At 39.9% G+C, this 26,689-nt stretch overlaps 1 protein-coding gene across 1 annotated transcript in view; it reads right to left on the bottom strand.

Annotated features, from left to right (window-relative positions):
- ELOVL2 (ELOVL fatty acid elongase 2) overlaps positions 1-26,689 on the bottom strand; it is a 49,390-nt gene extending 22,701 nt beyond the window's left edge. The window contains exons 1-2 of the mRNA XM_027900954.1: positions 26,454-26,689; positions 1,833-1,896 (exon numbers count right to left, since the gene is read on the bottom strand). Of these exons, the coding sequence (XP_027756755.1) occupies positions 1,833-1,896; positions 26,454-26,456 (67 nt within the window). The 5' untranslated portion in view covers positions 26,457-26,689. The remainder of the gene's footprint in view (positions 1-1,832; positions 1,897-26,453) is intronic.

Consider the following 26,689-nt stretch of genomic DNA (forward strand, 5'->3'; position numbering starts at 1 on the left):
ATGTGTATAAAATCTATCCTTTTGTGTACAAAATGGGTATAAATGTGTATAAAATCTATCACCTTGCTGCTGTATGAATTGTGTACTGTAGAAGAAAATTGGTGGATAGAAAGAAGGGGAAAGGTTTGTGGGTTTAGATGTTTGGGGAAGCTCTCAATTCATTAGATATTCATCTGTGGAGTCATTCAATTTAAAACTGCAGTTTATCGTGAATTATTTATGTGAATTATTTATGTGAATTATTTATGTATATGAATACACTGGAGGGAGCTATGTTATTCACAAAATGTATGATGCTGTGACATTATACCAACAATTAAATTAAAGATCAGGGTGAAGAGGCATGGACATGGACAAACAAATGCTATCTTCAGCACTGTTGTCTGGATAAGGATGGTGATGTACTTGGCAAGCAACACAAATAATACTTGTTTAATTTAAGGGCTTTCTAAAAGCCCAAAGGGATCTGTGTGCTATTCTGAATTGGATTAACTACAGTTCATTCCTTCAAACAATTTGTCTAGACCAATAAGGAAAGAGGAATGAAAGAGAATACAGTGGCCATTTGGGAAAAAAAAATAAATCACAAAACCAAAACAAACCAAACTTAAAACAAACATAGCAGTTTTTTGTTAATATTAAAATGCACTACTGTAGAAGCCATTAATAAAACCTATTCTAACTACTTCTGCTGCTGTTCCCAAGCTGTTCACTGTTTCTTCACTGGAAATCTTTCTTTCGAACTTCATATCTACTGCAGAGAGGATGAAAAAGATTTTGTAGCCATTCCAGCCAGCTAAGAAAAATGAAAATTTCTTGGTTTTAAGAACGCAATATCTTTCCCTCTTCCTTCTAATTAAGCAACAATTATTTCTGGGACATGGAGGATATCACTTCAACAAATCAGGAATCCATAACAATATGTCCATCCACATGAGCAGCTGTTCCAGATTTAACCATGGGAAGAAGTCTGCAAGACAATTCCTGAAGTGCAATGTTAAAATCCAGCCTTATCAATAGCAAGGTGGCCTTGCAAGGACCTTCTCTGAAGACTGTGTTGTCTACAGTCCTGCTTCACCCCTTTCCTTTATTTGCTTGGGTCTCTTAGCCCTGACTTTGATGCTCCATCCTCATCTGCAACTCTATTTCAGGTTTGGGCATTTTTTACCATTACTTGTTTCAGTCCTAATAAAGCATGAGGCACCTCCAAGCTACAGTTATTTAGGTTATTCTTGCCCAAACTATGCCAGAAAGCAATAATGGGAAGTTGACAGATGCATCTGTTCTCCTACCCAGTCTACTGGTTTATTGAAATTTTGGATGTGATCCTGCAGGCAATTTAATAAGTAGCTGGACCAAACAAACTGGATTATGAATGAGAATCAGTTCTAAAACCAAATTTTCCACTTTTGAAAAGATCCAGTTTTCCAGGGTTTTTTATTCCACATTAGGATGTAAAACTGAATTCCTTTGATAGTCTCAGAAACAAAGGAATCCCAAATCCAGTGACTTTTCTGTAAGCTTAAAAAAAAATTAAAAATTGTGTGTCATTTCTTCTTCTAGCTTCAGTATAATCTATGATTGGTTTTAACTGATATTACAGATAATACTGTGTCAAAGAGTCAAAACAAAGATCTACTTGCTTTTTTATAAATGCAGTGCATTGATAGATTTCCTACCACAGTGGTGTGTTCCTGCAAATACTGTTATTCTGCGTGGTTCACATTTTTCAATGAGAAGTTACTCAGATAGAAGATTTACTAGAATTTTTTTGAGTGGTAATATGTAAAGGTGTTATTTCCTAAATGGGAAATGGAAGTGGAGCAGCTTACCTCGGGGTCCAAACATATAGTCCACAAACGCATTTACTTCCCGGTCAAAAGCTTTCAGGGTCTCCTAAAAAATATGGAAAAGGATATGTGACAAAGGCATTATCTCACGGCTTCATAGAGAATACATTTAGGAAACCCCTCTAACAAACTAGTAAAAAGTGTGTCATCAGCAAGTATTTCCAAATTACTCAACATGATGTATATTGAAAAAAACCCCAAACCTCTTTAAAAATTAATTTAGGGCAGATCGTGGTCTAGATAACAGTAGAAGCCTCATTATTGGAAACAGCCCAAATTAGAACTCTTTAAGAAGAGAAATTAAGGTTTTGCAAATGAAAAACAGCAAGTATGGCAGTAAAGCCATCTGTGATTGATGTAGTTTTCACTCCAACAAAGATGCTTCTTTGTTTGTTTTTGTTATGTTTCCTCAACTGAATTGTTTTGTTTTGCAGAGTGGAGCTGGCCATTCCTTTGGTATGCTTCACAAAACTGCCTGGTTGCAACCAGCCTAGTGACAGCATATCTACATAATATCTCGATGCTTTTACACTTAAAGAATTAAATCTTTGAGGTGAGTCAACTGAGATTTGTTTAAATCAGTCCCCAAGTTCCTAAAAAAAAAAACAACTCTACAGAAGAACCTAGAGCTACAGTAATGAAGTTCAGCCCATGTAGGGGGGCAGGAAGAAGAGGGTTACATTAAACAGATATTGTGTTTTGAGGTCCAAGTCAACAGAGCTGCTAAGCTGACAGGTTTAGCAAATTTATGTCTCTTTGTGACTGAGTTGGGAGCTAAGCCATGGGCAACAAAGTCCTTCCCTCAGCTGGATTTGTGACTTCTCCAAAACATTTCTTCCCAGACTCTAGTTCTGAGCAGTGGCTTCCTGCATGCTGGTGCCTGAGCAACTCTTTTCCACAACCTGAGGTCAGCCAGGTTCTTCCTCTCTTCCTCCCAACAAGTGCCCTACTGTGCTCCATGAATTAATTTCAGCACCGAGAAAATGCAGCCAAGATGAGAGAGACACAAAGTGATGCTGAGCATTTCTGCAGGGCAAGGGCTGCCATGGGCTGTGGGTGCTTTTGAATGCCAGGTATGTCCACACCAACCTGGACTGCAGACACCATTAGCAGAATTGCCCATGAAGAACCATATTTGCACCCTGGAAGGTCCATTCCTGGCCTCTGCATTCCTTTGCTGGGACTGGGTTGTGGTCTGAACAGAGACAAGCTCCTGGCACTCCCAAGCCCCTCCTGTTTCTTCCACTCTTACATTTTGATCCTCAGGTTGTTCAAAGTGGACAGATTTTATGTGAATATGTGGCAGCAAAAGGTTTTGCAGCATCCCAGGCTGTAAACGTCTGTTTCTGCAAGATCCTGATGCATTCACCTTATCTTAAAGGCAAAACCAGAAAAAGCCCCAAAACTATATGTAATATTTTAGAACAAAAAATAAAGGACTTGCTCAAAAGGAAGAGCATAAAACCAATGACTCATGATACAAAAAGATTTCTCATACTTTGCAGCATTGAGGACACTAATCTAGCTTTTAGGAAAGTGTCCTGGCTACTCCCCCTAGAGAAAAGCATTTTCTGAATTTCAAACAACTTCCTTAGCAGCTTAATGATGGCTTCTGTTTCAGGAGGTGACTCAGTTTCCAGGTTCCAGACTTGTGCAAAAGGTCTGCTTCCATTTTTACATCCTTGAGCTATGCAGTTACTCTGCTGTTATTTCATGATGAAGACACCACTGTATGGGAATTGCCACACTGCTGTTTGCCTGTGATGTGCCCACCTGCTTCAGCTATTCGAAACAGAGCAACTCCTGTGCTTGATGATTTTGTGGTTAGACTTAACAGACTGCTTTGTTAAAAATACTGTAATGGATTCAAGTCAGTTCTAGGAATGAGTATACAAAGCTACCTGCTTTCATGTTTACATTATATAAACAAATCTTACATGTCAAGAACAAAGTAAAAAACCATGTATACTCCTTTCATATTAAAATACTGTAGGCAAACCTACTATCAGCTGCATTGAAATGGAAATTAGTGCATCTAGCACTTAGATGGAGGAATCTGAGTATTGAAAAAAAAAGAGCAGAATGAAGACATTATAGAAAAAGAAACAAAACACAAAAGGAATAATAGAATTATTTCAGTTGGAAAGGACCTTCTAAGTCATTGAGTCCAACCATTAACCCAGCACTGCCAAGTCCACTACTTGACCATGTCCCTATGTGCCACATTTACATGTCTTTTAAATACCACCAGGGATAACGATAAAACCACTTACCTGGGCAGCCTGTTCCAGTGCTTGACAACCCTTCCAGTGAAGAAATTTTTCCTAATACCCAATCTAAATCTCCACTGGTACAACTTGAGGCCATTTTCTCTTGTTGCTTGTTATCTAGGATAGGAGACTGACTCCAACCTTGCTACAACCTCCTCTCAGGTAGCTGTAGAGAAGTCATTTCTCCCGAGCTTCCTTTTCTCCAGGCTAAACAACCCCAGCTACCTCTCGTGTTCCTCATCAGACTTATGCTCCAGACACTTCCCCAGCTTTGTTGTCCTTCTCTGGACACACTCCAGCATCTCAATGTCCTTCTTGTAGTGAGGGGCCCAAAACTGAACACAGGATTTAAGGTTTGGCCTCACCAGTGCCAAGTACAGGAGGACAATCACTGACCTAGTTCTGCTGGCCAGACTATTGGTGATACAATACATGATGCCATTGGCCTTCTTGGCCACCTGGACTCACTGCTGGCTCATGTTCAGCCAGCTGTTGACCAGTCAAGGTCCTTTTTCATCGGGCACCTTTCCAGACACTCTGCCCCAAGCCTGCAAACTGCATGGGCCTTGTTGAACCTCATGGGATCGGCCTCAGCCCACTGATTCAGGCCTCCCAGATCCCCTAGCAGAGCCCTCCTGCCCTCATGCAGACCAACACTCCCACCCAACTTGGTGTCATCTGCAAAATACAGCAAGACTGCTTTTTGCATAGGTTGCTGTTTTAATTGCTCCAACCTGTGACATTGACCTCCTACACCTGGCTAGGATGAGCAGACAGAATGCTGAGTAGATGAGCCCATCTGAAGTTAAATCTACCTCCTCATAAGTGTGCTTAAATGACACAGTGGGGACTTGCACCAGCTGACAACCCTGTTCCCGTCTAGTTGAGTTAGCACTACAACAGTTCAGTGCCTGGTTTCCTTTCTTTGGTAATTTGAGAGTAGATTTTTTTCTAGGAGGTACTGCAGAGAAACAAATATACTTCTTAAGAATGTCCCAGCCTTTGCCTCCCTTTCAACTTTTTTACAGCTTATCTTAGTTTAAGGGAAGAAAAAAAGAGATTTACAAGATGGTGATTTGCAAGATTGTTAAAGACAATACATTCGTTTATATATCTAATAGTAGTGTTAACAGTTTGGAAAAGAATAGTTCTCACTTTAAAAAGGGTAGGTAATTTTGTATAACCAGTCTTGTTGCCTTCTTGCCAACATTGCTACAGGAGTCTATACTGTATTTTTGGAGTTTAGAACATGTCCTTAATAGCCCCCGTGGGCGGATCAGATGTAAACCTGTTGCTGAACACGATCTGTCATATTTCTAAAGAAAAGCAAATAAAACCAGCCTAAACAAATTCACGTGCTCAGACAACTCACTTCTCTCTGGCAAATCACTGTAATAGCCTTTATCAATGAAGGTATTTGGGTTACAAGGCTAAAGATTAACATGTCTCTTACGTTGTTTCTTCCTTTGTACAGGACATTGCCCTGGGCATTAGCAATGTTAGCATTTTGGCAGGATTTTGGACAGATTTGTGGAAGACCTATTTACCCAAACCTATAAGAAAGACATTAGGTTGCCTGAGCAAATCAAATCACCCAAATGGAAAGATGGGGAGGGAGCATAAAGCCAGTGATGATAAAGCAACATAGATATCGCTAATGAGTTTCAATGTTTTTGCACAGAAATATAAATAGGTGATTAAGTAGCACAGTGCACAAAATGAATTGTTTTATGCTATTGCATTTGAAACACAATTTCAAAGTCATCAGGTATGTAAAAAATGCATCAGTTCTTGTTCTATGTTTATATATCTTTGTTAGTGTTGGTCTTCATTTAGAGACCAATGTCTCCTGGTTTTCTAGTCATTTTAGTAAAAGTAGCATAACCTATGCAAAAATCAAGTAACAGCTATCTAAACAGTGCAAATATCAAAACACCTTTGATTTGTCCAAAATACCTTTGATTTCTCAAAATACCAATGATCTGTCATTAGGTATTGTCTACTGCCCACTGAAAAGACTGGTTCAAGTTTCTCTTTATACAGCTCTAGAAACCAGGCTATTTGGATCCAATGGAAACACAAAAAAGCTTTCTGAAATAAACTTCCTACAGATAAGTAAACTGCATTCAATCTCACTTATGCTATCTGGAAACCATTTGTACTACTGTTTTTTATTTTTTCATTCAAAAGCCTTAAATGTCATTCAGTGTCTCAAAAATCCAAGATAATTTGTTGCTTGTTCTTATACAGCTACACAGAAATTGAAATACACTGTACAAAAAGAGATCTTGTTTTAGGCTTCAAATAAAAACCAGAAGTGGGTGCCACCCTCAGCTCTCCAATACAGCTTCTGGAAACAACTGTAATATTTTAAACAACCCTGACAGGAAATATATATGTTAACTACATAACAATTTTTATTATTTAAATGGTATTTTTTCCTTAATTCCCTGAAGAGTTCTGCTCTGTAAATAGTCAGTGACTGAGAAGTACTGGAATTAATCTGAATTTATCATCACTTTTAAAGAAACTGATTTTAGATGACTGCCTGCACATATTTAAATACACAAATATTAAAGAAGTTTTCAGAAACTGTAGTGATGGCTCCAATATGGCTGAAATGGGGGATGAAATGAAGCAAAGGGAACCCAAAGTAAAACCCAGAACTCCTTATAAAAGGAATTGTTTAGCATTTTATTGCTTGGAGCATTTAAAATTACTATGGAACAAAGCTGTACAACAGGGGACAATTCTCCACCACAGATTGGTTCAGACAACCTGTTGGGTTTTCTGTCATCTTTATCTTCTATGATTTTTGTGTTATATTTGTAGGGGAAATATGTGTAAAAATATCCCTAAAGAAAGCACCTATTTAGGAATCATTATACACAAACTGCACAGAAAGATGAAGCTGAAGGCAGAAAGGTGAGCCAGAGGTTCCTATGTATTGTGTCTTATATTCGATGAAATTGGGAGACAGAACATGCAGAAGTTGGTAATAAACTGTTGCTTTATGTACTTTATACTTAATATATGGATCTCACTGCAAATAACCTCACTGAGAGTAGAAACAAGCTGAAGGGAGCTCACAAGAGAAACAGACAACTAGCTGGGGGATGGGACTGCACTACATTCCATGGATGCACAGGGAGGGAGGGAGGGAGGGAGAGAGGGAGAAAGAAAAATAGCTAGAAGACACATTATCCTAGATCCCCTTCTTCAGCTTTTTAGATTAATAATTTCAAAAGACAGAAACTGGACAGAAACTTACTTGACATGGTAACTTGTGTGTCGCCAACCAAGATTAGGGCCTGCCTATGTTACAAAAGCCATAACTAGCACAGTGGTATTGTCAGAACTCCTAGAAGAGGCATAGCCCTCTGACTGTGGTAAACTGGGCTGGCTAAAGGGCTCTCCTGCCAATGTAAGATGCACCTGTGTGGGATGTTTTTGCTGGTGTAGCAATCTCACTGCCTGGCTCCTTACATCTGTCCTACAAAGGCACGTAATTTGGTGTGACAGAAGTGACCGAAGCTAAGCAATACTGCAGCAAGAGAAGCTCTCCTAACGGACTGAGTCTGGAGAGGGGCCCGTAAAATATGTGCAAAAATTTTTGGTAATGCTCCTATATGTGGAAAATACTCAAGAATAGCTAAGAAAAAGAACTACAGGTGACTCCATCTAAATATATAGTCATTTTGTTAGAATTCCAAGAAAAGAGAGATCTGTATCTTTGTTTTGGAAATGCAAATTGTGTAATACCTTTTAATGTAACGCAAAGATGTCTGAAAACATAGTATGGTGGAAAAAAAAAAACAAAAACAAAAAAACAAAAGAAGGCTGTTCCAGCTTTAGCACAGTAAAGAAAAAATGAGTGGTCTTTGTATGCTTCTTTTCTCTTCCTATTTCTTCTAAAGCCTTTCACAATGAAATGTAAGCATTCCAGGAAAGAAAGATGTTGTTACTGCAGTCAGTAAATTATGTTAAAGACTTTAAGAGTAGCTTTGAAGGTAACACAGAATAGCACTGTTTATATTTTAGAAACATATAGTATTTCTAAAAGATTTCAGTGAGACCCATGTCTGACCTGAAAACAATTTATTTGACTTTAAGTGTTTTTCACCTAGATTATATGTTATTCCTATTAATTTTTCATACTATGCAATATATGATTCATTCCATGGCTAAAGCTTGCATGCATATATGCAAATGTCTGGATATTTTCCAATAGATATTATCAACTGCAGCATTTTTTGTGACAGAAAGGGCAATATCTTTGCAGCTGAGAGTTATTTTTGCGTGTATTTGGAAATAACTGACTGCAGGCTGGCATCCTATGTGAGGCTGGTAGCTTGCAGGTCTTCCTGTTATCTGACAGAGCAAATTGGTGAGGGAACTGATCCATCAAAAAGGCTGGTTTTCTCTAGAGGGAATTGAGGACAGCTGTTTGAACAGAGATTACAGCCAGAAGTGCTGAACACCTTCTCCGGCACTGAAGACAGAGCTGAGTTGATGAAGGTTTTACTGAGTGTGCAAAGATAAGGGAAAGGTGGCTGCCAAGGAAAGGGAGCCTTGCAGGTTTTCCCTCAGTAGCTGCTCAGGCTACACGATCTGCAAGGAAATGGAGTTTTCAGTGGATTCTGCAACAAGGAGACTGGCTAGCAATTTCTGATATGAAAAATGAATGGAAGGATGTGAATTTTGGTAAGCATCCACACAGCTAAATGTAGCCAGAGGTTTTATCTTCAACAATTATGGCATTTGGGCTGTCTAGGTGGCTTGATTTAAGGTTGTCTTACTTGATTGCTGTTCAGAGAAATTTTACCACAGGGTTTAGCATTGCCTGCAGAGAAGCAGGAGGCTGGCAGCAGTATTTGCACCAAACCCGAAGCAGAACATTTGACTGATTTGACCGCCTAAGTTACCAGCAGCATACCAAAGGGTGCTACTTACATGGGCAAACTGAAATTTCTTTAATTTCATCTTCATTTTTAGATCTGTGTTCCCTCTACTCAAACAGATTTTGCAAGGAAGAGTTAAATCTTCGAAGAGGTCTGGGGCGTAGTGTTGTGGTGTGTGATGCTGAGGTGTCTTGAGCTGCGTGGTCCCAAGTGAGATGTGTAAGCTCCCTATTCAAGGCACAAGACCTGCCTATCTGACTCCCTGCTGCTCTGTGCAGTCATGCACTCGGAGAGGGCACAGGATCTCCCCTTCTGCGAGGGTGGTAACTAAGCAGCTGTGGCTGCCTCCCTGAGTTTGCGACGCCACAGCCAGAGATTGTTTCCGAAGCTGGGTACCTACATAAGTACTTCCCCTTGCAAACACAGCCAAGATAAGAAAGCAGTACCTGGATACAAGCAGCAGCCAGCATGCTAGGTGTGCCTGGTATACCAGTGTTCACACCTACCCTCTGTTTAATCTCTCGGTGGACTTTCAGCTTGTATTCTGAATCTGCCCTGAGCCTCAGACTAGCAGTTAACTTCAGAATTTATTTCTTCAACTACAGCTCTTGTCTCCCTAGGAAATACTTTAGTATATATCTGAGCAGGGACTAGAATCCAGATGTTGAGATGAATGACTTTGGTTCCAATTTTTCCCTTTTCTTTGACACTGGTGATGGCTGACTATTCTCAAAAATTTAGGGGAATGTGTCAGCCCAAGCAGTTAAGCAAGGGAGACCAGGTTGCTCAAAGGGGAAATCTTTCCTCTTGATAATATATACTTCTGCTCTTTTGGGGGTTAGAAACTGGTCTTTTGGTAAGTATCCCTGTGGACTCCATGTGTATCTGGTGAATAATGTTACTTTTATGCAGTTCCACTTCTGCTGAAGGTACTTTCTGTGGGTGTTTCCACTCCCAAATCCCCTGTCATTGCCCACAGTGGAGAAAAAGCAGAGTCAAACTCCACGGGCAGATAAAGGCTTCCACAAAAAAGAGCAAGGCCAGAAGGGACTTGGCACAGACCTCCCCTGACTTAATTCCCATTTTCTGCTAAAGCAGCTAGTGGCAGAAAGCCAACCCCATCCTTCAGTATCTGTTCCTGTGTTATCTTTCCTCCTGGTGAAAGGGAAGCAGGTGACTTTGACACTTCAAGGTTGAGAATCTTACACATCTTCCTCTGTGGAGTGCAAGTTTGGGTGGTTTCCATATGAGCCAGAGGACATGGCTCATTTAACAACCCCTTCCTTAGGCACCTTGCAACTTTCTGAGTATTATTCACAGAGAGCATTAAGAGAAACAGTGGCCCATTAGAGGCAGAGCCTTTTCCTTGCTGCCCACATGGCACTTGCACCCACTCACACTGAGGAAGCAGAGCACTTTGGTGAGCTTGCTCACTGCCCCCAAAACAGCACACACAGGCTTTCTGAGCTCCAAGCAAGGCTTCAGCGGGTCACCTCGGAGTGGGAGAGTGACCCAAGGAGACCAGCTGTGCTTGGTCTTCCCCAAAACACGCCTGCACCCATCCTGCTCATGGTTGTAACTACAGTGGAGGTGCACATCCCACACCAGCTGTAATCTGTCTCATCTACAGCTGCAATACCCACCCTCAGTGCTGATTTTTTTTCTTGGTTTTTACAGGTGTGAATCTAAGGCAACCCTTGCTGCTGCTGCTGCTGCAATGCTTCTCTGAAACAACAGCTTAGGGAATGATAAAATTTTCTCACGTGTAAGGTGGTTTTGGAAAAAGTGATAGGTAACAACCTAATGCATTAAAAGGAAAAAGATTAAATTTACTTGTGGGCATTCCTAATATTTGCCTTTCTAAAAAATTGTGATACAAAATGAAGATCAAACTGTAAAAGATTTGTGCTTATGTTTTTTTCCCTCTTCCTAACAAAAAATACCCTGCTTTTCTTTTTCTTCTCCCTCTAAAAGACCGATTTTAACTCTTGATACTGTAAGGTTTCACTAAGTATCCTAGCTCTTATGGCTCTCTGAAAATGCTAGGGTTTAGCTTTAGTGAAGCAGAACAGCAAGTTCCACCTCATACTGCCAAATACATGAAGAAAGCCCAAACGTCAGCATGTACTGCTTTAGTGCAGTTATATTTGCAGAGTGAGTTGTGCAGCATTTTACTTCGTGTAAAACTCATGAAAATGGATTGCCTGGCTTTGGGGGTTGCTGTCAGAAGCAGGCACTGTGAGAGCACCTCAATTCTCTGTGGCAGGCCTTTACAAGCCAGAAACTCTAGAGAAACATTTTTCTCTCAGGCTTTCTCAGTTGTGGTTATGGTTGGTGACTCCCATAGGAAATGGGAGTTTGAGCTGTTTTCAGCTGAGGAGCTAACATACTCCAGACTTTTCACTTCTGGATAAATGGCACTAATATTTAGGCTCCTTCTGCTTTAGGATTTTTAATTTTGTTTAATAAGAGGTCTATTTTCACTTGCTTGATGCTAAGCCTGCTCATCCCACACATGGGAGTAAGGGCCTAGGTGGAGGAATATCTGCTTTATGGATTCTGTCAGGATTCAAACCAAGCCGAAACACCATCAGTATCAAAGGTGAGTAAGCACTAAGAGGCAGAAGAATTTTAATGAAAACACTGTAAGAATGTGAGCTATTTCAGATACCAGTCTTTGTTTCTGGACAATACAACCTGCTAGAAATCATAGAAAATATTAATTTCTCACGTAAAATGAGGGAAGACTTATTTTACCTGTCACACTACTGTCAGAACATATATCATCGTGAAATAAATTGCTTTTGCAAAATTGATCAGTTCTTTGGAATTTTAAGTATAAGGAAAAGGAATTTGGAAGGTTTCTGCACTACAACTACATGGGTTAGAGTAAAAGTGATATAAGAATCCATTAATATTTACTTGGTTTCCCAAAATCTATTCATAATTTAAATACTTGAAAGCATTCAGTCCATTACATATTTTTCATTGCTTGATCTTGGCTGAGGGTCAGTGTCTCCAAGATGAAAAATTCCCTATCTGGAATTGTTGCTTGCATTATTTCCCTTTCACTAATTTCCAAATACTTTTTTTTTCTGTCTCTGTTCTTTGCAATAATATTAAATAATCACTAAAATAATACCTGCCAATTGCAGCACTTGAAATAAAACTTATATGGCCTTAAAAGAAGAGTGAAAAGGAAGGGTGGCTACTGTGGCCCAATTTGCAGTATGTGTCAGTTGTGTACACTCTCAAGAACCGTATATTTATCATCCATCCTCTTGCTTGTTATCAGAATTTCAAAATGAAACTGTCATGAAAGCAGATCGCTGCAATCCTTTTAAAAGTAATCCCGCTCAATTCTACCTGCTACATGGGGGAACATCAGCTTAACTTGTAATTAAAGAAGATTTCTCTGGGGAGACCTCAGACGTGGCCTGTCAGTTCCCAAGAAAATGGTAGCAATTACTGACCTCATTTTTCCTCTGCTCTAACAATCAAATTTAAAACGGTAGAATGACCTGAGATGGAGTATAATTCCTGCCAGTGATGATGTGATAAGAATGTATGACTGTGAGGGAATAAAAAAAAAGGAAGTCAGTTAAAAATGAAAGAGTAGATAAAAATTCTGCCTCCTTCTAACAGCCTGAGTGAATAAATCCTTTTCTCAGGCAAAGCAACAATCCTTGGGAACTGATTCCAGCTTGAATGACAGAAAGTTTCCTTTAGAGCAGAAAGGTCTTAAAATTACAAGCAAAGAACCCCAATGAGTTTTTCTAGAGAGAGGTTAGTTTTATTACAGTTCTTTTCTTAATGGCCTGTTCAGCTCTTGTTGACTTTACAAGGCACTGGGAAGGCAGATCAGTGTCAGAACTAATTTTACATCAGCAATAGGAAAGCCTGCACAGCTTAACACACCTGCTTCCAAACAACTAGACTTGGTAAGGGATGCATAACCAAACTACACGGTGGAGAAGCAGTATATGACTTCTCATTATGTAAGAGCAAGAAAACAGCTGCACTTTGAGAAGCACAGGAAAATAATTCTACCAAAACAAAGGAGGGCAATTACACTTTTAAGGCTTTGGATTTACCAGATTATTTGGTTTTGGAACAGAATATTCCCCAGATATGTAGCTGGGTATAGAGTATTTGCCCAAAATATGCCTCAAATGCAGCAAAGAACTCACATCCTACATTTGGACACATACAATAAATACACAAGATGGGCACAAGAAGCAAATGTAATGGTAGGGGAAAATTACAGCAACAAGTTTACAAGGCAGCTCAGTTTTCCCAGGATGCCATATCCTGCTAATTTTGTTTTTCTTATTACTTGCAGATAGATATTGTCGCTGCTGAGAAGCTGATTTCGCAAGTCAGTATAATGCGTGCAGTGCTTTATTTTGTATTTGGCATACACATTTGACTGTTTTTCTGGAGAAAGAACAGAGACAAACTGACAACATATCCTTCCTAGCACTGTGAAAATCTCTTCATTTTCTTCTGTAACAAACTTAAGATCTAAGATGAATAGGAGATCCTAAGACTCTGCACACGATCTCATGGCTTGTTGGACAAAGAACCTAAAAAAACCCACAAAAGCAGAACAAAACAAAACTCCCCCCAAAAAAACCCAAAAGCAAGAGCTCTGGTTTTCCCACAATTCTGGCAGTGCAGGAAGACAAAGGGCACTCTATGCAGAAGAAGTAGGTTTCTTGGTTGCCGTCCCAGATGTCTGCAACGTAACACTGTGTCCCCGACGGGGATTAATGTGCAAGGGGCTGCCTGCCCCTCCTGATACAGGATCAAGAAGGATTTTGTAAAATGTGTTCCCTGACTGGGGCTCTCCTCGACTGAATGGCTTTGCCTGAGTTTGTTAAACAGTTCATACAAGTGCTGGAGGGTGCTCTCCTGCTGGCAGGGGAGACAGGGCAGGTGTATCAGAAAACCTGTGTGGGTAGTGTTTCTGGTTCCTCTAGGCAGATTTAAAACTAGGACTGTGTGGTTTTCTCCTTAAAAGACAAGAAATTAAATTAAAATAAGGTATTAAAATGTAAGCATATAAAAATTAAATAAAGCCTTAGGGTTTTTTAGATATCTTGAACTATTTAACAGACAGTTGTCAGCAGCCCTTCAGAAAACCCTAAGTCAGAAACTCAACTTGTAAAATATTAACTAAAAAATTTCTTAATGCAGACTTTTTCCTGCAATGCTAATTCCCTTTATAGACACACTTTTGCTAAGGACAAGAGTGGTAGAAGATTGAATACAGCCTGTAAATCATGTAACAAAGAAGGAAAACTGTGAGAGCTGTGGGAAAAACGGACAGCTTTATATATATATGTAATTAATACCTGTTTCAAACCAGTATCAAAGTCACCTAGTCAGGACTTATGAGGTAGAATGCACTTCTAGTACAGATAATGCTACAGGTACTGTATGTAAGATAATGAAGAAATGCAGCACATTTTGTTTGCATCACTTAACTCTGTACTGTACATGTACTCAATATGTTATGAATTTCTGAAGTCAACCACTATTAATTTTATACTCCTGAAGCATTTTAAAATTGTAATAGCTACAGAATGTGTACAGAAGCATGTTTTAAATATAAAAAACTTCTAGGAGTAATAGAAAAATTATAACATAGTATACCTTATTTTTTCAGAAAAAATAATGGTCCTGAAAATACCTTCATCCTCATGAGCAAAACCACCTCCACTTGATGCAGTTATTTAACTGCCTTGAACTCCTTATAAACATAAAGGAAAACTAAATCAGAGCTTAAGATCTATTGCATTTCAGGCACCACAAGAGCCACTGTGCTGGCTGGAGAGTTGGGTTCTGCACTGGCTTCTCATCTGTGCTTCCCCTGGCCTGGGAATGCCCTGCAGAGCTATTGGTAGTGCTGGTACAGACAAAGTGACTCTGGTTAATTGAAACTATCCAAGCAGAAGCTCTTAAAATATGTTATGCCAAGTTCATGTGCGGAGTCAGGCAGGACAGTGACCTGCAGCAAAGGAACGGTGCTGTGTGACTGGGAGCTGGAACAGGAGCAGACAGGTGGTCATATCCTTGGCTGGTTTTTGTAGTGACTTCTTCAGTATAGATTCCCCAATCAAACTCCCTCTGTCCTTCATTTTTACTGAGCTCATCTGCCAAGTTCTTGTTTCCATAAATTCACACGCTCCAGAAGTTACAGTCATACTTTCAAGCTTTTCATTGTAACAGTAAAACTAGAATTATATTTAAAAAGAGTACCTGTAAATTAAGGTTTTTTACTGATCTCTGTAAATTCAGAAATCCCAGAAAGGAACAAAGTGGGATTAAAATCCACAAAAGCATGTCTATATTAATGCCTATGTGTTCACTCTGTTTCCCAAACACTCCACCGACTGTCTTATTTAATCCTTATGTAAAGCTACTGAGATGAATTCTGCCCAGCTGTATTTCCTTAGTGAAAAAATGCATCTATGAACATTTAGCCAAACTAGGCTAAGTACCTACCCTGATACATACTCTCTCTAACCTATGAACATTTAGCCAAACTAGGCTAAGTACCTACCCTGATACATACTCTCTCTAACCTGCTCAAGTTGTTGAATTATACAAGGTATAAAGTAGTACACATTCCCATCCTCTTGCCACATGAGAATGGACCTGAAAGAAGCAGGAGATTTATAAGGGGGCATGCTCATAGCGTAATTACAGCCCAGCATGTATGGGTATAAATTGTGCTGGCTGCTGGAGAGGTCAACAGAGCTCCCTGTGGACGTAACAGTCCCCTTAACCAGACTCACTGGACCCACCGCCGGGAGTGGAGCCCTTGTCGTTTAACTTCTCTTCAAAACATGGAATGAAGGAATCTGGTAAGGTACCACAGAGCTGCAGGTTATGTGCTGGTATGTGTGTGTGTGTGTGTGTGTGTGTGGTTTCTTGCTGTTGCTCTCCATGCAGAGACTGGTAAGATAAGTCATGTTGTAGCCTGCTTTAGACACATCCTTAAAAGTAACAGCACTCAGCTTACAGATTTGTTCTTATTCTTATAGTCTGGGTGAAGGAAATCCCGCTGTGTTCTTTTGCCCGCTAGAGAAATGGTTTTTCTTGGTTAGCAGTCATTTGCTGCACCATTTCTTATAGTTGCTGCCCAAATGGATAGGCCCTATCCTGAGTTATTTATATGGATGTAAGTGGAAAAAGGGGAAGAAAAAGAATGGAAGAGGGGGAGGTGTTTGTAGCATGCTGCTGAGGATTAGAGAGTTCACATCCCAGCTTCTAAGGTTTCAGCCTTAATCTTCCAACACATGCAAAGCCTTTCAATTTCACTTCGAGGTCATTAGCCACGTACAAAACACTCTAACTGCTGTGTGACAAATGCGTGTACAAAACTCAGTACAGGAAGCTTTTCAATTAGGTTGTTAGGAGTATAAATCAGTCTGGGAAAGAAACGTGGAGCTTTAGGTAAAAATAGCTGCTTCTAAAATCTGTACATTATATTTTAAATCAAACAGATTTCAAGCTTATGAGTTTTAATAGACATTTATCTTCTAATTTATCATTTAATGCTAGATATCATTTACCAGTAACTGCTGACTGAAAGAAGAAATTTTAAAGAATAAGCATGTCACAATATCTATATTATGTAAAGAAAATATGACTAGAAGACACCCAGTGCTTCAATGGGTATTGCTGGTCTCACAATACATTTTCTGTCTTTGTGGTTATATGAAATCACAGAATCACAGAATATTCTGAATTGGAAGGGACACACAAGGATCATTAGTGCTCAGTATTAGAAGGCTTCCTTGGTGGAAGCTTGTCACACAGCTAGCTTTCTTCATTATTCGGGAAGATCACCTGATAGGATCAGCCTAAGCTGACCTGTAAAATCAAGTGCCATCGAAGCTGGGAATTTCCATATGACATAACATCTACATGAGAGTGCTGCACAGCAGTGACTGTCACACCCACCTGGACTGACTGAACTATTAATTGATTCTTAGAAGAAACAGCCATTATAAAGATAGAGATCATGTGGAAAAATGTTGGTTCCCTTCACAGCTAAGTATCAATGAGGTTCAGTGGTGCTCTGTAGTGGACAGATAGCAGGCAGGGAGGAAAACAGAATTGCTGGCAAGGTCAGCTTGAACTATCTGGGACCTGATATACATCACAGGCACTGATCAAATACCACTTTCCAGAAAATGAATATCCTCACAAGCTCAGGTTTCCAAGAAGGATAAGCATCACTTCTTACTTTGCATCAAATGTGTGCTCTTGGGAATAACTACCTGAAGAGATGACAATTTCTTACAAGTAAATGTAATAAATAAATTTGTTTTACAGGAGAAGTCAGAAGCAGCATTGATGGCATCTGCAGCTGATTTAAGTTTCAATACCTCAAAGATAACCTTAAAGGCAGATGAAGAGCTTCTATACTCAAAATAAAAAACAACAACCAAAAAAAAAAAAAAAAAAAAAAAAAAAAAAAAAAAAAAAAAAAAAAAAAAAAAAAAAAAAAAAAAAAAAAAAAAAAAAAAAAAAAAAAAAAAAAAAAAAAAAAAAAAAAAAAAAAAAAAAAAAAACAACCACCAAAAAACTAAGGGAAGAATAACTATTAGACACATAATAATTGTTTGCCAGAAAAATGAAAAATGTATTGTCTGAAAAAGTGGCAAAGCTGATGATGGTAAATCTAGCTATTAAATATCGTAAAGATATCACTAAGATGTTACAAGCAAAGAAGTGGCAATAAGAAGCTTTCCCCTACAAAACAGACTATGCCAAGAAATATATATCTCTGTTTAGGTCTGCGCAACCTGTAAATATGGTGAGAGAGCAAGTGTTTGATAGCTAAGGGAGTCAAGTAAGCAAGTAAAAAAAAAAAAAAAAGAATTCCAAATATCATTGTTTTTAAAGAAAATCCATCTATTTCAAAGTATTTCTTTTAGGAAGATTCCAAGAAAGAAACCAAGAGATGATGTCTGATAATGTCTTCTGGTACTTTTCCCAGCTAGGTATAAGTACTGTGTTATTTGAGGGCTCTAACTGAATTGAAAGCTCCCTTCACTCTGACTATGCACATTTCTCCTTTGTAATTTAAACTCAGTTACCTACAGTATTAACCCGAAGATCTGATCAAAATATATCCCAAATTGGTTTGTGGAGGCAAGTGCAAGACCATTTCAGGTAACAAATTCTCAAACCACATCTAATTCTGGACAGAGGAATGAAGTGTCATAGGTACTGAATGATGTCACTTTGCTTTAAACTTTGTTACTTAGCTCAGTATTGTTAATTTACATTACGTCGTTATTTGAATAATATTGTATCCTCTTCACTTAAATAACCACCTTATTGCATACCACAAAAACTGGTGAGAATCACATTTACACCAGTGTCTAATCAATGCCATTCATTTTGGAGGTGGAAGAGTGAAAGGATGCTTTTGTAAAAGAAGCAAGAGCACAGGAGACCCCAAATTTGCTGAAGACTAGGGGACTAGTGTAGGTTTCTTATTTCCAGTTGGTCAGGATGTTCCTTATCCTACCAAGTGCTCAAGAGGTTGTTAGGCTTATTGAGTGCTTGCAGTACACATGTCAAATTCCAGCAAGACTTGAGGTTTAACGAGCCAGAATATTGAAATTCACTCCTTTAAACTCAAGAACACACATCTGGAGGCAAACTGGGATAGTGCTGTGTTGTTTCCCTTCTACACCTCTCCTCATAGACACTGCTCTCTGTCTTGGCTTTCAACTTTGCACCTTTCCATCAAAACAGTTTCTGATCCGAATTCTGACATCTCCCAAAAGTGTCTAGCAAACAGAAGAAAATTACCTCCTGATTGATGAAAAAGAAATTATTTTGTGAAAAAAACCAAAAACAAATACCACATTAGATTTAGTCCTGATGGGACATTTTAAAGATACCTGATTAGAAATAAAATTATGCTACAAATTTAGTAAATGTAAAAGGGGGAAAAAAGTGTTGCTTTTTCCTCCAAGGTAGGTTATGAGGGATATTTTTTACTTTTTCTTTAGGTTTTTGTAAGCAAAATAACTCTCATCTAGCCTTTTATCTTTCAAGGGGTTTTGCAGATACTATTAAATTGCAGGCTTACAAAGACTCCAGCAGTAAGGAAGAAATAACTGTATTAAACCCAAAAGGTTTTCAGTATTGGTTTTCACTGAAATGGAGAGCTATTGGTATTTTACAGAGCAATAAACCTAAATGCTACTTTTTCTATTGTGTTGCACAAATTGCCAGTTTTAAAGCCAAGTTTCAAATGTGTTCCTGTGCCAAGAAATCACAGGCTTTATCTCAGCTTTCAAAGGGGAGCGTGAACATCCTTGTGATGCTTGTGACACATGTCAGAAAAAAAATAATCTTAGAGGAATATGTAACTAAACTTCTGCCAGAAAGTGGAGCCTTGGAAATTGAAAAGAATGCCATAAAACTAGAGATGTGATATATACTTCATTTGTCTGGTTCTGGGGAAGGACTGATTCAGTGGTACCTTCTCATGGTTCTTAATCATCAAGTTTCTAAATAAAGCCAATAGCTCTAGTATTTGAAGAGGAAAAATTCCCAGGGATGTTTTTGAGGGTGAATCCAGTTTATTCTAACACATTTTTCAATGGAAGGATCTGATTTTTGGGAGAAGATTTCTTAGGTAACTTACAGAAAGCAAGACGTCTACTCTTTGGGGAGTGACGATAACTGCTGTTTGGAAGACATCTTTCATTTCTGCTTTCGGCAGCGGTAGGAATTGGGAAAAAGAAAGGAGCCTATAAACACTTTACTAATATGAGCTGGTTTCTGAAACACTCATTTTCCATGTCTTTGATTTTTCTTTTTTTTCCCATAAACTTGAAAAGATGGAGTTTTTGTCTGGCTTCATGCACATCCTTCTGTCAGTATTAAAAGATACATCTTGAAAAGAAGTCTAGTCTAGGTAAGAAGGTACTTCTAGGTAAAAAGGGCTGATATGAAGATTTAAAGCCACAGTACAGTCTCTGGTGTAACAGCAGAGCAACACTGAAATGTTACTCCAAGAAGGCACGTAGTAAGAACAGCTGAGAAAACTGATGCAGCTGTTCCTAAAAGTATTTCATGGGATATTTTTCATATGAGATAAGCATTTGAATTTTGAGTAGCCTGTCATGATGCAAATTGTTTAAACTACTTAATACATAAAGAGATCTGAATAATAGATTGATAAGAACATTAAGGTAAAAATAGACTTCATGGTTTTTTCCCCCTGGAATTGCATGGACTTTTGACAGACACTGGGAAAAATAAACTGTGTACATAATAAAACATGGTTCTGACATAAATACCCACTTCTAGCAGATGCAGAACTTGCATAACCTCACAACTAACCTTTTAAACTGCAATAGAAGTAACTTGCCTGGCTGCAGCCAGCAATTGGAGAGAAAGCGGGTGTGGACAGTAGTATTCAGAACTGCCTTACCAAAAGATGTGCCAATTCCCTGTCATGGAAATCACTCTCAAAAACTTTGCCAACCATTTATTCCCTGCCAGCTTGAAGGCACTTTGCATTTTGGAACAGTTTTATCCATGCTCACAGCAAAATCCAAGAAACAAAGTATTTTTTTACTTCTAGCTGGCTGTGAAAATGCAAGTGTAATATAGGGAAATAAAGAAACAGAATCTGATGCCTGTTTTCCAAAGTGTCACTTGAGAACACACACAAAAAAAAACAATTAAAGAGGAAAATATCTTCTTGTTCTGTTAACTGGTCCCTAATTTTTTTTTTCTTTCTTCCATTTCTCCCTTAAATCCTCGAGGGCAAAACCCTGTATTTCAAATGCTAATTCATGCTTTGGACTTCAGTCTTATTTAAAGAAGATTGTGCAAGGAGAGGAAAGGAAATGACAGTTGATTTTTCAAGTTTATTAAGGAAGAAAAAAGACAGTATGGAAGTTCTCTTATGTCTCCTCCTCCAAAACAGTTCTAAATTTACCTCTTTTAAAAACCTTAAATCAGGCTAATGAACTCCAAGGACACCTCTTCTTAAAAGTGTATGGAACCCAAATAACAGAGCACCGTCTGCTGGCACAGGATGAGAGGGTGCACAAGCTAATTAGCTCCCTTTCTCCGTTAGCCCCAACAGTAGGTATCCTAGACTTTAATCCACACATAACTGGAATTTTAAAGCCCAAGACTCTTAAGCCCATTAGTCCATGGAAACACTCAAACTGACGCTTTTCTCAAAATAAAAATGCTAATGACTGTGCTGCATGGTAAGGCCCTAAAGATACAAAATGTCTCTAAACTGCATCAGTTATTGTCACATAGAGGAAATAACAACAGCTGTAGACCTTTTATCATGTGTGTAAGTCACCCCCCCATTGGGCTGCTGTACCGCATTGTATTCGCTAGCTGCAAAGTGTCATGAATGGTAACTACTGACTAGCATACTGTAGGAGGCCTTTAAGAATAGGGAAAGAACTGTTTTGTTGTGTTGTGCTTAGATTTAGGGTATTTATTTAAAACTTGGCCACCCTACTTACAATTCTTGCTGTATCTGGCTTTCAAATGATGACACAGAATATGAAGTATTTCTTGCTTCATTTCCATATCTGTCTTTCTTAGGAGGGGGAAATCTACTCCAAACAATGGTGAAAACTATTTTAATTTTTTTATTCTTTAATTATACCTCCTCATATACCATTTTTCTGCCAGAGAGGGTTTGATTTCCTTCCACGTGGGATAGCTGACCTCTATCATTTTATCATGGTCAGTTTTAACAAAGTCATTAGCTAGATGAATGTAATATGTAAAAATATCACTCAGATCTTGTTAGATTGACACTGAGTCAGAGTACTGTCAATATTAATGCCAATACAATGTTAATTGTCGTATTCTTGAAGATTTAAGGAACTCTATTTTCCCTCCTAGATCTGAACATAACTAGTCATCAATAATTAAAGTGGGTTTTGCTGTTGTTTGGGTAGATAAGAAGTCCTAAAGGAGTCATTAATATTCACTTCATTTCATATCACACTTTACTTGTCAGCTGTGCAGCAGTCCCATGGGTAAAGATGCAGCCACTTAGATATTTTGGCCCATGTATTTAGCATATGATAAAGGCAAGCCGTGAAGGGTGTATGCAGATAATGGATTTACAAGCTGCACTGTTGCCAGGCACTTACAAATTGGCTGATAAATTTGATGTGCTCAAAGTCTGAAGTGTAGCATTTATAATGTGACAGAGCTACAGGTCTGTTTCTTTATTACAGCTGGGCAATCCTTCTTGTGCCCTTCCATCATTGCCTCAAAAGGCAGGCTCATCCCAGCAGCCTTCTGGCTCTGAACAACCAGTGGTACAGTTAGTTTCATCCTCCTAATTACCCTCCCTTCTCCATTACCTTCTTTAATTACAAGCCAGGCTGCACTTGTGCACTTACTTTATCATTGAATACAGACTTCAGACTCAGTACATATGAGGCTTGTCAATGCCTCAGCTTCTAAATCAGTTTTACAGGCAGTGATTAACAAAACTCTCATATAAAGTGTCATGAAAGCCTTAGGAAAAATTCTTACCTGATGTTACTCTATGGATTTATACTTGAAGTTTGCTTAGGTCATGGGATATACCAGTCCTTTATATTTACCTTATTTTGGAGTTTAGTAATACCTAAAGAAAACACTACTGCAGGGTTTTTTCGCAGCTTTTGATTGAGACAGAGGTTCAATTTTAAAGTGTTTGAATATGATTAATTTTTTTTCTTCAATAAAATCAAGAGATGCTATAAAACTAAATGAATGTAAAACCAAATTCCTGATAAACAATAGGAGTGTGGGGTTTTTCGCAAGTCAGACTGCTCGTAATGAAGATATAATGATCAGTCTTAAAGAATCATAGGATTCTTTAGAGATAAAAGGGATCAACACCAAGGGCAGCATGCAGGTTTTGGTAAGCAGGTGTCTAGAACTTACTATGCAAATGAAACACTGGACTTCAGTTCCTGGAAGCTTTTTTTCTCTAATCAATTCCACCATGTGCAAAAAGCTTCAGTGCCTCTTCTTGAGTTTCTATGCAAGTACTTATGCCTATTTTTTCTGTTCTATATGCAGTTTCTCAACACGTTTTCTCATAGCTTATTAATTCTGGATCAGCTGACAAAACCCTGGCTTCCTGCTGTGTATCTGAATGGCAGGGTTCCTGAAGTCTGCTCCCTCTTCATTCTGATGGGGCTGGAGGAATCTTGTGGGTGCTGTAGCACTGGCTCTCATGTCAGTCATTTTGCTCTGGATTATCTCTGTCTCCAAAAAAGTGTTCCCTTCCAGTTTCCATGTCGTTGTTCAGGAGCTAGAATATGGTCTTTGCAATACTCTTTTTCATGCAGTGTTCGGAGCTATTAACAAATACTAATGGACAATGAGACAGGCATTTATTTTTACTACTGTCAATAAAGAAGATATATTTGTTGCTCTCTAGGGCCCTTTCTGTATGTTCTACAATCAGTGTATGCCCATATCAAGCTTCCTATCCTGATATGGTGGCCGTGATGCTTATGACTGCTTAAAAGGAGTTAGGTGTCTTTCTGTGTTGATTTGAAAGTTGCAGTACCTCAAAGGGTATGAAAGTCTCTCAAGGAAATGAAAAAAATATTCTAGCTGCTGTCTCTATAACCCCTCTACAACTGGATCCTTGCAGAGGTACAGATACTGGAACCTATTGGACACAGCTTTGCACTGTTCTCATGTTTTATGCTTACCTTAGTGTTACCTAGCCTCTTTGTAAGTATTAGTGGCCATGCACTGTGCAAGGTTATACACTCTCTTACTCCATAAAAGTGGGATTTGACTCCATGGAAAATACACTGACAAATCAAAATGTGTAATCGGTTTAAAGTTCAAGGGTGCAGCCAAATCCTGAGCCAGTGTAATTTGACCTAGTTTCACTGGGGCAAGTAGAGATGCAGTGAACTACATAAACAGAAGAACCAACCCACTGTGGTTGCCCTCATACAGTGAGGATGCTGAGGAGACACTTAATGTCTGATGATGGCGGTGGTTTGCTACATAAGCAAAAAGAAGTTTCAAAAAAAAAAAAAAAGTTTCCTTAGGCTACTCCCTGCAAATAATAGTGATTGAACACCCAAGATGCTGAGAAAATTCTCAGTTGAGTTTAAGGGACACTAGCAACACGCACTTGTTTATTTCTGTGCCAGTAGAGAAGGGAGTGTTTAATCAATGTTCCCACTACTTGGGCCAAAATTCATTTGCTACTGATACCTTTTGTAGTATCCTCCCATGTCCCTGTGACCCCTTGCCCCCAAGCTCCAAGTCCATCTAGAAATCGATGTGCTGTGACTTTTAACCCTGCATTAGCAGCATTGCAACACTTTTCATCAATAGGTCAGGTTTTTGTTTCAGGAGCTATTATTCCAAGGACACTCTTTCAAACTTTTTGAGCCAAAGCAAGCTTCAGCCTTTATACCACTTCAAGGATTCTCCCAAACTGGCAATTCTTCCTCCAGAATGTCTTTATGTATGGGAAATCTCAGCAGCTCTTGAACTCTAAGGTTACTGGAGACATAGAAGAGCAAAACTTGCTAATAGAAACCCATGTGTAGCTCTGAATGGCAATTTCTGGATATTGCTTCCAGTCATCTCAAGAAAAATGCCAAGGTTAATTGAACAGCTCTAAGAACCAGAAAGAACAGGTTAAGGGTAGGTTTCAGCTATCATTTCCATTAGTACAAAGGTGCCAGTGCCTATGCTATCAACTAATGCTTCCTTGATTTGTACTCAGTCCTGGAAGGAGTCAAAATATTTTAACAAGTTCAGGGTATTTTAACTTTCCAGTTGACTCAGTACTCCCGAGCACCTGGACATATATGTACTAATCACTGATAAATAATGCACATAGTCTTCTGCAACACCAGGTCTCTTTGTAACCTTCTTTCTCTGTCATAAGGAAGACATTACCAATGGCTGGTACTAACTTGGGTTTTGTGCAGCTGTGGTGATTTAGTCATGGATTTTGTGTTCATGTTCCACCCTACTTGATAAGAAATAGTAATTCAATGATGTAGGGGGAAGTTATGCTGGAGGGCTTAGGCAGCTTAAACTACTGCACCATTTCAGGTCTTTTTCAATAGGGTCTTCTCATATCCATTATCCCAAGGCTGAGTTGATGGCAAAAGGAATACATAGGAGAAACAGATTCACACTGACAGCAGGTGGGTACATGACTGTTAGGAAGAGGACTGAAGTTAATTCATGGAATGACTATTTGAATATTATTCATGTCTGGATTGTCAGGGGGTACGGGAGGGTCTAAACTGATTTTTATTCAAGGAAGGCAGAATTTACTATATATGATGCAAAGACTTTAGCGGGGGGAAAGGTATTTTTGTTGTTAAATCATATAAAAGAAAAAATAGTCTCTGTTGTCAATCATGTCTCAAGCTTCTGATACAATAAGCTTGGCCAAATTATTCATCCCCACCTGCCTCAGAATTTCAGGCTGCAAAATACCTCTGTGATACTGTCCTACTTTCTAAGGCCAGCACTCAACGCATTGCTGTTTATAAACAGGATGAGCCCCTTTGGGGCAAGTTACTATGACTGCAAATACACGATGTGCTGTGGGGAAATGGTCTTGCTCGCTGAATAGGTGACTACATTGTTCCACTTTAACTCTTTTAAATGCTGAACTGGAATCTAAAACTCCATTGTTCATTCATCACAAGGAAAAAAAAAAAAAAGGTGTTCCACTAGAGACTGCATGGCTAATGCAAGAGCTTCTATTAAGATAACAAATTAACGGGAATAATCGGTTTATGTAACATGCTCAAACGCACCTCGGGGTAGATAAAAACGCACCTACTAGGAGTGGGACAGGGCGAAGAGGGGGGCTCGAGCTCAGGTGCTGCGCACCTCTTGCTCCCTCCCTTTCCTCCCTCCACACACGACCCCGTTCCTCCACGTGCCTGTACCAGCACGCCGCCCGGTTCCCGGCGCTGTGCGGGTGCCCACGGGTCTCCCCCTCCCATCCTTCCTCCCTCCCTCCCTAATATCCCTCTGTCGCTCTTGCCTTCCCTATAGCATCCCTTCACCGCCGCTCGACCCGACCCGCGTCGCGGTGGGGGGCATCTAAGGGGATCCCCCCTTATCCCCCCGAAAAATCACGCCCCAAATGCGGCCCGTAGGAGTGGGGATAGCAGCGAGGGAAGAGGGAGGGAGGGAGGGAGGGAGGGATGTCAGCGGGGTTGCGGGGGCTCTCTGCCGGCCGCGGCGGAGCGGGGGGCAGGGAGGCACGGCGAGCAGCGGCGGCTCGTTCGCAGCCAGCCCCGGCAGGATGTGTGTGTGTGTGTGTGTGGGAAGAGATGCAGGGTGCGATCAGCCCCGGGGGCAGCGCAGGGCAGGGTCCCTGGGCGGGGGACACTCACCATGGCGGCGGCGAGGCGGCGAGGCGCTGTCCAGGGTATCGCCGGGCTCAGTGAGCTCTGCAGGCGCGGCCCCCGAGCCCCCGCTATAAGGCGCCGCCTCCTCCCCGGCTCCGCCGAGCACGCCCCCGCCAGCTGCCGGCGGACACGGGGCTGGGAGGGACGGGAGAGGAAAGAGGATGGGTGGGGAGGTGGTGGGAAGCAACCGCTGGGAGGGGGAATGCAGTGGCTGAGGAGGG

The sequence above is a fragment of the Empidonax traillii genome, unplaced genomic scaffold (genome assembly GCF_003031625.1).
Source record: "Empidonax traillii isolate 1590-97213 ecotype Southwest subspecies unplaced genomic scaffold, ASM303162v1 scaffold758:size305278, whole genome shotgun sequence".
Taxonomy (NCBI): domain Eukaryota; kingdom Metazoa; phylum Chordata; class Aves; order Passeriformes; family Tyrannidae; genus Empidonax; species Empidonax traillii.